The sequence below is a fragment of the Sebastes fasciatus genome, chromosome 16, assembly GCF_043250625.1.
Source record: "Sebastes fasciatus isolate fSebFas1 chromosome 16, fSebFas1.pri, whole genome shotgun sequence".
Lineage (NCBI taxonomy): Eukaryota > Metazoa > Chordata > Actinopteri > Perciformes > Sebastidae > Sebastes > Sebastes fasciatus.
The window spans coordinates 16,616,324-16,628,581 of NC_133810.1; the positions used below are offsets into that span (position 1 = coordinate 16,616,324).

The 12,258-nt window shown below is 41.0% G+C and overlaps 1 protein-coding gene across 3 annotated transcripts in view; it reads left to right on the forward strand.

Moving 5' to 3' along the window:
• tiam1a (TIAM Rac1 associated GEF 1a) overlaps window positions 1–12,258 on the forward strand; it is a 64,020-nt gene that overhangs the window by 35,022 nt on the left and 16,740 nt on the right. Inside the window, exons 12-17 of one of the 3 annotated variants that reach the window (XM_074609925.1) lie at window positions 1,736–1,906; window positions 3,066–3,170; window positions 4,781–4,862; window positions 5,134–5,220; window positions 7,962–8,174; window positions 9,491–9,624. In XM_074609925.1, coding sequence (XP_074466026.1) covers window positions 1,736–1,906; window positions 3,066–3,170; window positions 4,781–4,862; window positions 5,134–5,220; window positions 7,962–8,174; window positions 9,491–9,624 — 792 coding nt within the window. Of the gene's footprint in view, window positions 1–1,735; window positions 1,907–3,065; window positions 3,171–4,780; window positions 4,863–5,133; window positions 5,221–7,600; window positions 7,851–7,961; window positions 8,175–9,490; window positions 9,625–12,258 lie in introns of those variants that run through there. The other 2 variants (XM_074609928.1, XM_074609926.1) reach the window with 2 other exon arrangements.

The following is a 12,258-nucleotide window of genomic DNA, read 5'->3' on the forward strand; positions in this document are numbered from 1 at the left end:
TTTGATCCGATATGTTCAGATCATTAGCTTTCTGATGTTTCAACAAATTATGCAGACATTTTGCTACCAAAGGACCTGGCAGTTTCCCACCATCTGTGCTCTTGTGTCATATTGACCACAATTTACAGACTATTGCAAATAATGAATAATATCTTCAGAGAGAAAAATAGATTATCAAAGGCTATACTCTAGGATTGCAGGTTGCCAGTAATACCTTATCACAAGGTGGTGAATTTAGATGAACCGTAAGGGAAAATGTCCAATTACCCATGGGTTGTGCAAGGACAAGCAATGCCAGCTTCATATTTTATGAGAACTGGTAGAAGGCAGCGGAGATGAAGGGGGGGGAGGGAAGACGGGCCTCTGTCTGAACTCAGTAGATGGAAGAAAAAACTCTGCAGCACTCACCCACTCTGACCGTGGAGGCCCCCAGTGGCACCATGGGAGATTGATTTCCTTCCACCCACGCCCAGCTTCAGCTGGCAGGGTATGGGATGACAGTGAAGAAATGCACAGGAAAAATAACATGCTTCAGTTGGTTGTAAGATAGTGCTGCATCAGTAGAAATGAGCATCTCCAGTAACATTACTGTAGTTCCAAGTGTTCACATCTGATGGGCTTTAATTCTCTGTTTGTTTTGGGGAATCCCACTGATGGAAAAAAAAAAGGGAGTGAGAGAGAAAGAGAGTTTAGTGTGGACCCCCACCCCCAGCAGTGGCATCCTACGTGGGCCAGGAGGGGAGCCAGATGGTGCCGAGCAGGGCTGGGGAGTTCAGGGAGTTGGGGGGAGGTACTAGTTATCGGCCCCCGGTCTGTTGTCTGTCTGAGGAAATGTGTGTTTTTCTTTATAACTGCGTGTGTCTGTATTGTGTTCATGCATGCGAACGGGAGCATGTGCAAAAAAAATTTGCTTTTGCATATAGTATGCTCCTTCTGTTTCTTTCTCGGTCTCACTTTCACGCTAACACATACAAACACACACACAGAGATAGTTCATTTAAACAGGGACCACCGGGCCGGATTGTTAACAGTCAGCAGATTGTGCAGCGTGAATGAGAGATGGGTAGGGAGGGAGATGATGGAGTGATGAGCAGATAGAGGGGAAGGGGCACCAGAAGGAGAGGCAGTGATTAGTGCGAGGGAGGGGGGGGGGTTGCAAAAGAGGAATGAAAGAATAAACGAGTTTGTGGATGCTGCTACTTGATAGGAGCAGATAAGGTATCAGTGACAGACAGTGTGAGGTCGAAAAAGATGAGACGGGCAGGGGAGAGAGAGGCTGACATGGCTGCCAGATTGTCAGAGGTCAGACTGATGGGCTTAAAGGTTACGGACCAGGCTTTGAACTGAATGCACACACATATGTAACACACACCCACGCAGGGAGACAATCATATCAAGGGGCTTTCATCAACAGAAAATGAATTAGATTTTGTAATCAGATCTGCTGCTTTCAGGCCACTGCCACTATCTATCATATTAGTCTAATCAATCTAAGCAAATCTGGGGTTTTTTTGTGAATAATAATGATAAATTATGAGGATTACTACATGATTTTACCTATTTGTACTGTGGATAATAGAATATGTGTTTCTCATTCTTATTCTAGCAGAACTGGAACTGAAAGGTTTTCATGATAGCATTGAATTTATTATGGGGTGCCTTCTGTTTTCACTGAGCACAAAAGCTCCTCAAAAATGCATAAACCCTGTGTATTTATGTGTGTTGCATTTTTCAGAAAGAGAGAGAGGGCTCGGTGAAAAGTCTCCCCCAGCAAAACGTAGACAGCGACATTTGGGTTCCTGATTACCTGACTCCCTCCTGGGTGTGTCTGCCGAACAATCAGCCCGTCCTCGCCATCATACAGCCCGGTGAGACGGCGCTGGAAGTCCTGAGCACCGTCTGCAAGGTGGGCCATTACTGATAGCAGTGCATGCTGGAGAACACATTGCATATAAGGGCGATAATTACAGACCAAACATTATGCACTTGTTGAACAATTTGAGGTGACCTTTACGCTTTGGTAGCTCGTTGCTTTGTTACACGTCAGTCTGCACACACACTCATAAATGCTCCAGCAAAACTGGTAACAGTGGACAGCTGTTAAACATGCAAATAATTCATTTGAACAGGTTTGTCAAACACATGCAATCTTTAGGAATGAGTCTCATAAAATTGCACGCAGCTCTGTTGATAATCGGGAGTTTAGAATACCATAAGTGGTTACATGTGGATAATACATTTTTTACCATTTAACAGTGTGTTGACAACTAAAGACAAGGCAAACATGTAAAAGTCAACTTTTTAAAAATTCTTCTTGTCTTCTCAAATTAAAATCTGAATCTGAGAATAGCTGAGATGTGAGACTGTCTCTGGTAGTTTGGAAGGCAGAAGAGTGAACACTGTCGCCTGTGCACTTAGACTGACAGTGTCACAGATCTTTTCTTAGTCATTTTCTTGCCTTACTATATACACTGCATATTACCGTCTCACACAGTCTTGTCAATTTTCCTTGCACTCCATCTCCACTTCTTCCTAATTGGTCTCAGCCAGAGACACACTACTACTGTAGAATAATGATGCCTAATGATACGGATGCGTTCCACTTATGGGTCTGTTGAAAACACATGCGTTAAAGCTGATTGACGCGTATGCGTGGGCGTTTTATGTGCATGCATGCTATAAACATGTCACAAGGAACTGGAGCGTCTAATTCATGACCCCTGTGTGTTACATGCATGTAGCTATATGTGGATTTATATACATGATTGGATACATGTATGTCTGTGTCCTTTTGTCAGGGGATGTCATCATGAGCTATAGAGTGTGGTAATGGTAGAGGGAATGATGTTTTGATAGGTGAGTTTAAAATATTATTCATGTGAAGTCAAGATTGGCTTGGCTTCAAATCGCAGGGAGAATAAACCACATGTAATTAGAGTGATTATGTCTATCATGTCTTATTTTTGGAAAGATGAATGACTACGTTATATAATTGCCTGTTTTAGTAGCTTCCTCCACTTAAATGTGTCTTTTTCTTCATTGCCTTCCTGTCTTGTTGCCTCCAGACCCATAAATTAGACCCCTCTGGCCACTACCTGCGTTTGAAGATGTGGATCGAGAACGAAATGCTCTTTTATGTTCCCAAACTTGAAGAGGACATCTCTGATCTGGTGAGGAAACACACACTGACGCGATGTTTACATGCACACTAATATTCCACTATTATTCAGAATATGACAATATTCTTAATTTGGTAAGGGTCATGTAAACAGCATATTCGGTTTGGTTATTCCAAATTAGGCCTTATTCCGAATGGAGCATGGGATATGTATACAGCGCATTCAGATTATATGTATCAATTGGGGTTTTTACCGCAGCTTGTGACTCACGGCCTCTTGCCTGTTTACGGCCAGCTCTGTGCGTTGTACACAAACAAAAACTAGCTATCCAACAGTTTGTAAAGCTGGGGTAGAGATGCATGCCCAAAAGAAAAGCCCACATTTCTGGATGAAAGGAGAAACCCACCTAAACATTATGAAAGACTTTGATATCAACAGGTTTACGCCGACCTTTTAACGAAGGTGGTTAAAGAAGTGAGAGAGGGAGTGTGTGTGTGTTTGCATGGTCGAACAAGTCCGCAACCAATGTAAAACTTTGAAAGAATCCTATTTTGACGGCTGCATGTAAACAGGAATATTAGTGGTGTATTCATTTTCATTAGCCATGTAAACAGCTTAGTAGGAATATTGTATTTTTTCTGAATAAGGGCAAAAACTGTAATATTTTGTGCATGTAAAGGTAGCCGTTGAAGCACTGTGGTAAACTTGTGATGTCAATAAGTGAATATCCCGATTTCGGAGTCTGGAGAGTCACATAATGAACTATGAAACTGCAATATTTCATGACAACACCCATATCAAGTCTGAAAGATACAGTATGAAGTAGAGTCATTTCACTATGTTAGTTTAAAGTTTTCAGTTTTTTGTATTACAGTATCCTCTGAGACACAATGTCCTATGTGGATTTTGGGGTCTTCACCTTATTACTAATTAATTTTCGTTTCATTCCACGCGGATCTGGATGCAAGCTTGTGCATGTTTTATGACTTGGTTGACATATTTGATTTGCACTGCATGCAAAATTCCCAGGATGCAAAAGAAGCACCATCGCATATGCTATAAATTATGCAAAATAGTATTCCGAGTGCATTATGTGCACTATTATGCATATAAACAATCAGTCTCATTGTAAAAGACCTCACCTCTACATTATTCACCCGCTGCAAAACCCCAAAATGAATTCTCTTTGCGACGGTGCTTTGTAGGTGATACACTGAACTCTGTCTCAAAGCAAAGTCATTGTATAACTCGCTCTTTTTCCTCAAGAGGTCTTTTATCTCCCTGCTTTGATCAGTGACTCATTTCACCCTCTTTCATCCTTAGTCTATGATATTACATTATTATTTCTCCGCAGCGGAGTGCATTACACACTGCAGACTTCTGTCCCCGTCTGTTGCTTCATACACACAGCTGTGTCTATGCTCTTCGCCCGCTCTGAGGTCGAGCCCTTGTCTGAGCACCCACTCACTTCTCAGACCTGACCTGAATTTTTGACCCCACAACCTTCACATGCGATTGCTCCGTTAAGGAGCCTGAATAATACATGAATCTATCCTTTCGTTATTAAGAGTGATAACATGACCTTGACCTTCTCCATCCAACAACACCACTATCCTTCCATTTTTTTTTGCCAATTAAATATAATTTTCTTGTGTTTGCAGCTCTACAAAGAGATTGAGGTTTGCCCCAAAGCCACCAAGGTGATCCGGTTTGACAAAGCCGAGTCCTGCACCATCGGATTTGGTATGCTTGTCTCTGACAATACCCCCTTTTTGAACCCTTTCTGGTCATACTTAAATTCTGTATCAAATTGATTTCATAATAGACTTCATTGAGTCATGCTCTGTTAGTGACTAAAGGGGGATGACCCAGTGTGAGCGCATTTGGTATTAAGTGGATGTAATCGCTCGGTAGTTATGAGGCAGCAGTGCACACTGTCAAATTGGGATTTTTCAAAGAGAACTAAAAGAATTAATGCCTGAATCTCTCTGTGTCTTATTATCTGTGTCTATAGGTTTTTCTGTGGCAGTTATAGATGAGGATGGTACGCAGCAGCTCCATATTACTGATGTGAAAGCAGAGGGACTGGCCTCAGCTAAAGGTACATATTTCTTTTTTATATTAACAAACAAATTTGAAGTGTGTATTGTACTGTACATTCAGTGTCCTGAGAGTTGATATTTAGACAAACAAAACAAAAATCCAGGACAAATACCGTAGTTGAATCTGAGCGCAGTAACAACACTTGTTATGTAAACGGTTGTGAATGCTGGCTACATATTTTCTCTCTTGAGTTGACATTACACATTCAAACACCTGACCTGAGAAACACCTGATCCCACATGACGTCTTATCAGTGCAGCTGTGTGTGACTGCATCGCAGCAGCTACTGAGCCAGCATAGCTAAATCTCTTTTGTTTGAGAGGTGGCTTAAAGGACAGAGTCCTCTTCAGGATTTACAAGGTGATAAACATCAACTTAGAAATGGAGTCAAAAGAGAGATTATTCACTATGGAGCAGGGAACCTGCCAAAATAAAATACAAAAAAGTAAATGACTCTATAAATACATAAATTTGCCATTAAATGAACCAAAAATAATATTACAAATATATTTAGATTTTTAAAATGTGACATAAATTGATATTTCTGTTGGCTTCTTTATTTATTTATTTTTGTATTACTCCCCCTATCTATCTAATTTTCCATTTTATTTAATTATTTCTTTAGCTATTTTGTATTAACTTTTAGATTTTTTTTTATTTCTGAATTTATTTTTTATTTATTTTAAATGTATTTTTTTATTTATTTATTCATCATTACATGAAAACGCAAGTTCTATGATGGAGGGAAGGGACTCGGCGACGTGTCCGAAATTAAAACAGAAATATCAATTTATATCACATTTCATCAATTAGTTAATGCCTGCATTTATTTTTTATAGCATTTTTGGCATATTTATTTATTTATTTATTTATTGAATCATTCATTTATTTTTGATTTTGGCAGGTTCCGTCCTACATTATTCACAGCTAAGACTCAGTATGTCCACATGATATGAACCAGCAGCTACACAATAGAAAAACATCTGGGTGCTTGCATCAATACGTCTAAAAAGACTTGAATCACCTGCCATTATACGCTATATTTGTCAGCCTGACGATAACTGGCTTTCATCCTGAAAAAGGCATGATGTGCCAAAACCTTGATCCATGAAATAAATTTAAAAAAAAGATTGCATATGAGCTATGAATATGTGTCTTTCTTCTCCTTCCTGAGAGCCAAGAAGAAAAACAGTATTCCTTTGTCTGCATCTGACTGCTGTTTGAGCAGCCGGGTCCCTATCTTTTAACGAAGCCAGAGAGACCTAATGGGTTTGAGAAACACACGGCCGCTCTGTAGATACACCACTAATGTATAGAAAATAACATGCCCCACTGTTGTGCCCTGGGGTCAGACCAAGGTTACTCAAGTGTGAGATTGTGTCCTCCAGTGTATTAGCAATCTAAAAAGCTGCTAGCTTAGCAGGCTGCCGGCAGCCAGAGGATCCAGCTAGAGTAGAGATAGTAAAAAGCTTGTGGCATCCAGACAACACAACACAACACATCTTTTGTAAGATTACACTATATTTTGCTGATTCACAGAATAAAGTATGTCAGGCACAACATCAGTAGGTCCATTTGTACGCTGGGATGAGCCTGTGTGTGTGTGTTTTTTTACTAAGAGTGAGGAGGATGAATGGGGAGTGAAAGAAATCACGCTTCAATTTCTGCAGGGTAAACGCAGAAACCAGGCCATCACTGGACAAGGAGCCCCAAAGGGTCTTTTCTCTCTGTCTCTCCCTGTAATTCCTGCTCCCCCTCCCCCTACAGAACCACACATACACAGCCAAGCACACATACAGTACACACTCAGCAGTATATGGCTAGAGGGGTTATCTCTCTCTGTCCAATAAAGACTCTGCTACAGCTGACATTTCACATCCCAGACAACTAGGTCATAACTAAGGGCTAAATGTGTGCCTGCCTTGTGTGTCTATATATGTAACTGTGTGTGTGTGTGTGTGCGCCTGCATGTGTTTGTAGCATTCAGTGCATATATAACAGAACGCCTGCTGTTTCCATTATAGTAGACAATATAAAATGAAACTGAAGAAAGACTAGACTGTGTAAACAGGACCAAAAAACCCTTTTGTCTTAAGTTAATTCTGCAGCGAGGGCAGGTGAGATCGCTGTCAGATCTCCTAAACAGCTGTCACAACCAATCAGGTTTATTGGGGGAGGTTGTCTGCTAATTGGTCGGCTGATTGAGAGCTAATTCTCAATTAGGGGAGCCGGGCACAGGTGGTCGACGGGAGGGGCAAGAGAGAAAGCCTCACACTGAAGCTGTGCTCCAGTTTGAAGGCCATGGATTCATTTTCATATATAGTACCTTATAGATGATATACATGATGACAGGACAGGAATAGACAGGCATTGCACACTCCTTCTTATAGCCATCCAGTCTTGTTAGATCAGCCTCAAGCGACTATGCATAGAGGGATGCATTTTTCATGCATTGCAAGACATTAGGGTCTCAACATGTCTGATTTGCCACAGAGCGGCTGTTGAGGAGTATGGCTCTAAAGTCTTGTTTGTGTAGTTCATTTGTACGCATTAGCACTGTTGAGTTGATGGAAAGCTACTGTGTTTGGATGGCGCTTTGTTGTTGACAGACAAATCCTCTCACTTACTGTGCGTTGCTTTTATTGCTGTCAGCCTTTTCTGTTGCAATCTATTTCCCGCCACTTTAAAGGATTCCACCTGTATTTCTTTATTTGTTGTGTCCTCTCATTTCTCCTACAGGTTTGAAAGCAGAGGATGAGATTCTGCTGCTGAATGGTAAACCGGCATCTGCCCTCCAAATGGACGACATGAGGGCCGCGTTTGTAAACCAAGCGTTGACCTTGAGCATCAGCACCCTGCCCCAGCTGGACCCTCGGCTGCTGTGCTCCCTTCCGCCGCGGCGCTCCGACGGGGAGCAGGGTCAAACCACGGACATCTTCTCCCAGAGCCAAGGTAAAGCTTCCTGTCGTTGTGGATGCATTGGATACGTTACGTTGTTGTCATTATTTGGGTTTTGAACAAAGTTTCATTAGATGATGTATACAAACAGTGTCCTCTAGTGACAAATATAGTGAGCTTCTTTTTTCAGTTTCAAATTATAACTTCAGTTTGTTGAGGGCCATCAAATCAGGTCAAAGTGAGAAGGTCATGTGTGGAAACTTGAAGTCAGACAGCATCTGTCCAGTCTGAATAAGCTAGATGCCGAAACATCACCGGCGGTAATCAATTAAATGTTCATGAGATTATTATCTAGTGTGCGGAATCTTATTTTTTCCATCTTTTACATGCTTTTCTGTCCAGTATTTAGTGTTTATTGCTGGATGCACGTGCTTTTTAAATACTTTTTTCATGAAAACTTGCCCTGCAGCTTTGACCTTTTGGTGTCACAGGAATCAGTCCAATCAGACTCTAAGGTGCTTCATGCTGCTGTGTAACAGATGTTTCTGAGAAAAGGGAAACAAAACCCTGTCCTTTTTAGTTTTTATTCACATCTTGTCATACATCCTCTAAACCCCCAACTTAGTGTGGTGAAAAAAAGGGAAAATGCAGATGGTGATATTTTTTTATTAAGCAGAGGGTGAATAGGGCGATCTGCTAATTATGCATGGATGCTGTCTGATAACCAACCTGCAGGCAGCCGCCAGCTTTCCTCTGACCTGCTCTTTTTATCCGTGCAAGGGCACCATTTGTATTCCTTTTATAAATTGGGGCTCGCAGTGCACGGGCTGACAAGCTGGCGTTGTTTATACAGGGACTCGGAACACCATGAATATTAATATGAATCCTTCAGCAGTGTGGAGCTGTCATTGTGTAAGTTATGCCATACGCGAAGGGTCAGACAGAGAGTAAAAACACTTCAGCAGCCAGATGGAGGTTATCGGTGATATCATGCTTAAGAGGAGACGGGTGTACACTAGAGGCCTTCAACGCAGGGAATAAATGAGAATTTTTTTCTCAGATACGGATGGAATAATAGCGACGATACACTCATATCATAATAAGAAACGCTAAGGGTTATAGGGATGTTTTTATATGCATTATTTTCACCATAACATAGGGATGTCTACCTACAGATTTTCATAACACAAGTGTACCATGCATGAATCCAGAAGGATACCCGGACACTTGGATTTGTCTTTAACACCATTAAAGGAAGTGTAGAGAATTAAATGCATAAGAACAGGTTGATATGTGAATTTTACAAAAACTGAGCATTAGGGAGAAGTTCCTGATACACAGTGTATATGACACTTTGTCTCCGTCTGTAGAGGACATCCTGGACGAGGTGTCGGGGTTGACGGCGGAGAGCCCAGATGAGACTTTGGTGGAAGGATCTCGGCTGACCCCGCAGCGTCCCGGAGATCATCAGGAAGACAAAACCTGCAAGGGGACTGGACAGAAGGTAGAATATGGCATACAAAGTCACAACTTTGATATGTAAGACAAACATACACAAACACATACATGCAACAGAGCAGGAGATTAACAGTGTAGTTTGACAAAGGATGGAGTAAGACACACACCCAGATGTGTTGTTGCAGACAAAGATAAGCAGTTCTGGTATCAGTGTGTTTGTGTGTGTGTGTGACCTGTGGAGCAATGCTGGTGTTTGAAGTGGCTGATTAGCTGTCATCTTTCAGCCTGCTCACTTGTTGTTTTGCTTCAGCAGCAGTGTGGTTAATTTCTCCCTCTTTCTGATCTCAGATCTGTTAAGCAGAAAAAGAAAAACACTGATATCACTGACCAACAATCCAATGCATTCTAGATGTACGTTTTGAGGGCCCATGTGTTTATGATTATACAAAAACCGTCTGGCAGGTCTTATCCTAAATATTTCTTCACCCGTGTCAGATTTTTTTTGTGTGTGAGTGTGTAGCATGTAGCCAGAAAGCTGGAAGACGTTCAGAGGCTTTTTCACATGTGATACTTGTGACCTTTTACACAAAAGGACTGAAAGATCTGAGACAAGAAACACAAGTGTGTCAAGACACGCACACACAGCCATTACACCATATTTCACACACTCATAACTGCTTTGAAGTTGCTTTTTTAGTAAATTCAAGTCCAACTTGATGTTTAATTCACGCAGTAAATCTGTTGACACCTATAACACACTGTATTCATATTCTTACATAAATAACAGATTAGTTTTTATACAGTGCTGACAACATATTGCATGACTACTTTGTGGAGTGTTGAATAGACCTAGCACATGAACAGATGTGTGCACTACTGGATGTGTGTGTGTGTGTGTGTGTGTGTGTGTGTGTGTGTTTGTGTTCTGGAGCACAGAGATGGAGACCGACAGGTGAGTGAAAGAGCATCACTGTCTAATTAAGATCATGTCTGGTCTGATCAGGGTCGGCGCAGTGATTGCTGGGACACGCCGTGCGCCAGCCGGTCTCCCTTGGATACGGTTGTCACTCCCATTACCATGGCAATGTCTGATAACCAGTAGCCACCGGAAACATTTTTATTTTTTTTTGTAGCTCTCTGTCGATAGCCCAGACATGAACAAAAGATGAGGAAAGGGAAGGGACAGCGCTGTGTTCTCTCTTGGATTTGTGTCAGTGAGCTTCAGTCTCGAGGGCTAACTAATGGGGGAGGTCAGACCCGTTGGACAGTGGTGGTTCTGTGACTCCAATGTGCCATTATTCATCGGAAGCAAAGTAGGCGAAGATGAGAGAAATACCGACAGATAGGGTTGCCAGGATGGCTGGATAGGGATGAGTGGGGGGGGAAACATTCAGCGATAACTTGTTAAACTTTACAATAGTTTGAACCTCTGCACAGCTCCTAATTTAACATTTAAAAGATTTTGCTATTCTAAGCTCATAGTGTTTCTACATGCAAGAAGAAATCCATTCAAATTTACTCTAACAAGGGAAACGATAGAAAACACAAAATGCAACATGCAATCTTAGTGTGGAGTTTAATCATTTTAATGTTGAAAAGATTATGCAATGTCGCAAGTGTCAGAGTAGCTGTATGTTGTTTTATGCAGTGAAGGAAACTCATTGTAGCATCTCATTACCATTAAAGGAGGTTGAATTTGTATATGCATATACAAGTTCACCCTCATTTAATAAAATTAATAAGAAAATAAAATAATACATTTATTTAAAAAATAATAATATAAAAAAATAAACACAATTTTAAATAAAATTAATTTAATTAAAAGAAATAAAATAAAAATTCTAAATAAAATTCACTTAATAATAATAATAATAATAATAATAATAATAAAAAAATCATATATATGAAATAAATACAGGCTTCAAGGCACAAAATGATACAAACAAACAATGATGTGTTATACCACTACAGTAGATCCCTCATGTGAAACAATGCAATCTCTTTGGAGACACAATAATGAAGGTTCGAGACTAGAATATTGCTCCCCCTTGTCTGTTGTCCCTTGGTGTTTAATGCTTAGTCATGTGCTTTTGGTTTATTATTAGATGCTGTTCCACAGAAATATAGAAAGGAAAAACAACGCCCTACAAACAAGGAAATACAGGGCAAACCAGTACATCAAACAAAGCAGCAGCATCAACAACGCTCTGGAAATCTATGATCTTCATCTCACCTCTCAGTCTCTCACCTCCTGCTCCAGTCTAACGTGTGCTGTCTTGTTTCTCTCCTAATTTCCATCTGCTGTCTGTTTTGGCCTCATTTTTTCATCCTCCCTTTTTCTTCACCTTTCTTGATCCTTGGCTACTTGATTTATTATTGTCGTATATTTTGTCCCCATTATTGAGAGCAACAATGTGACCATGTCCTGCGTCAGACATGACAGCCCAGAGTTTGTCCTTTCTGATCATGCTGCTGTCTCATTATCTTTGTTTTGAACGCTCTTTCTTTTATCCTGTCCTTCCAGTTTCCTTGTGACTTCCTGTCCTTGTTTTCCCTCCTCCTCCTCACTAACCCCCTGCTGCTCCTTACCATAAACAGCATGAGGCTCTCAAACAGCACGGCTCCCTTGTGGGCCCTGACCTGAGCCTGAAGCACTTGGACGCTTCCTCCTCTCAATACA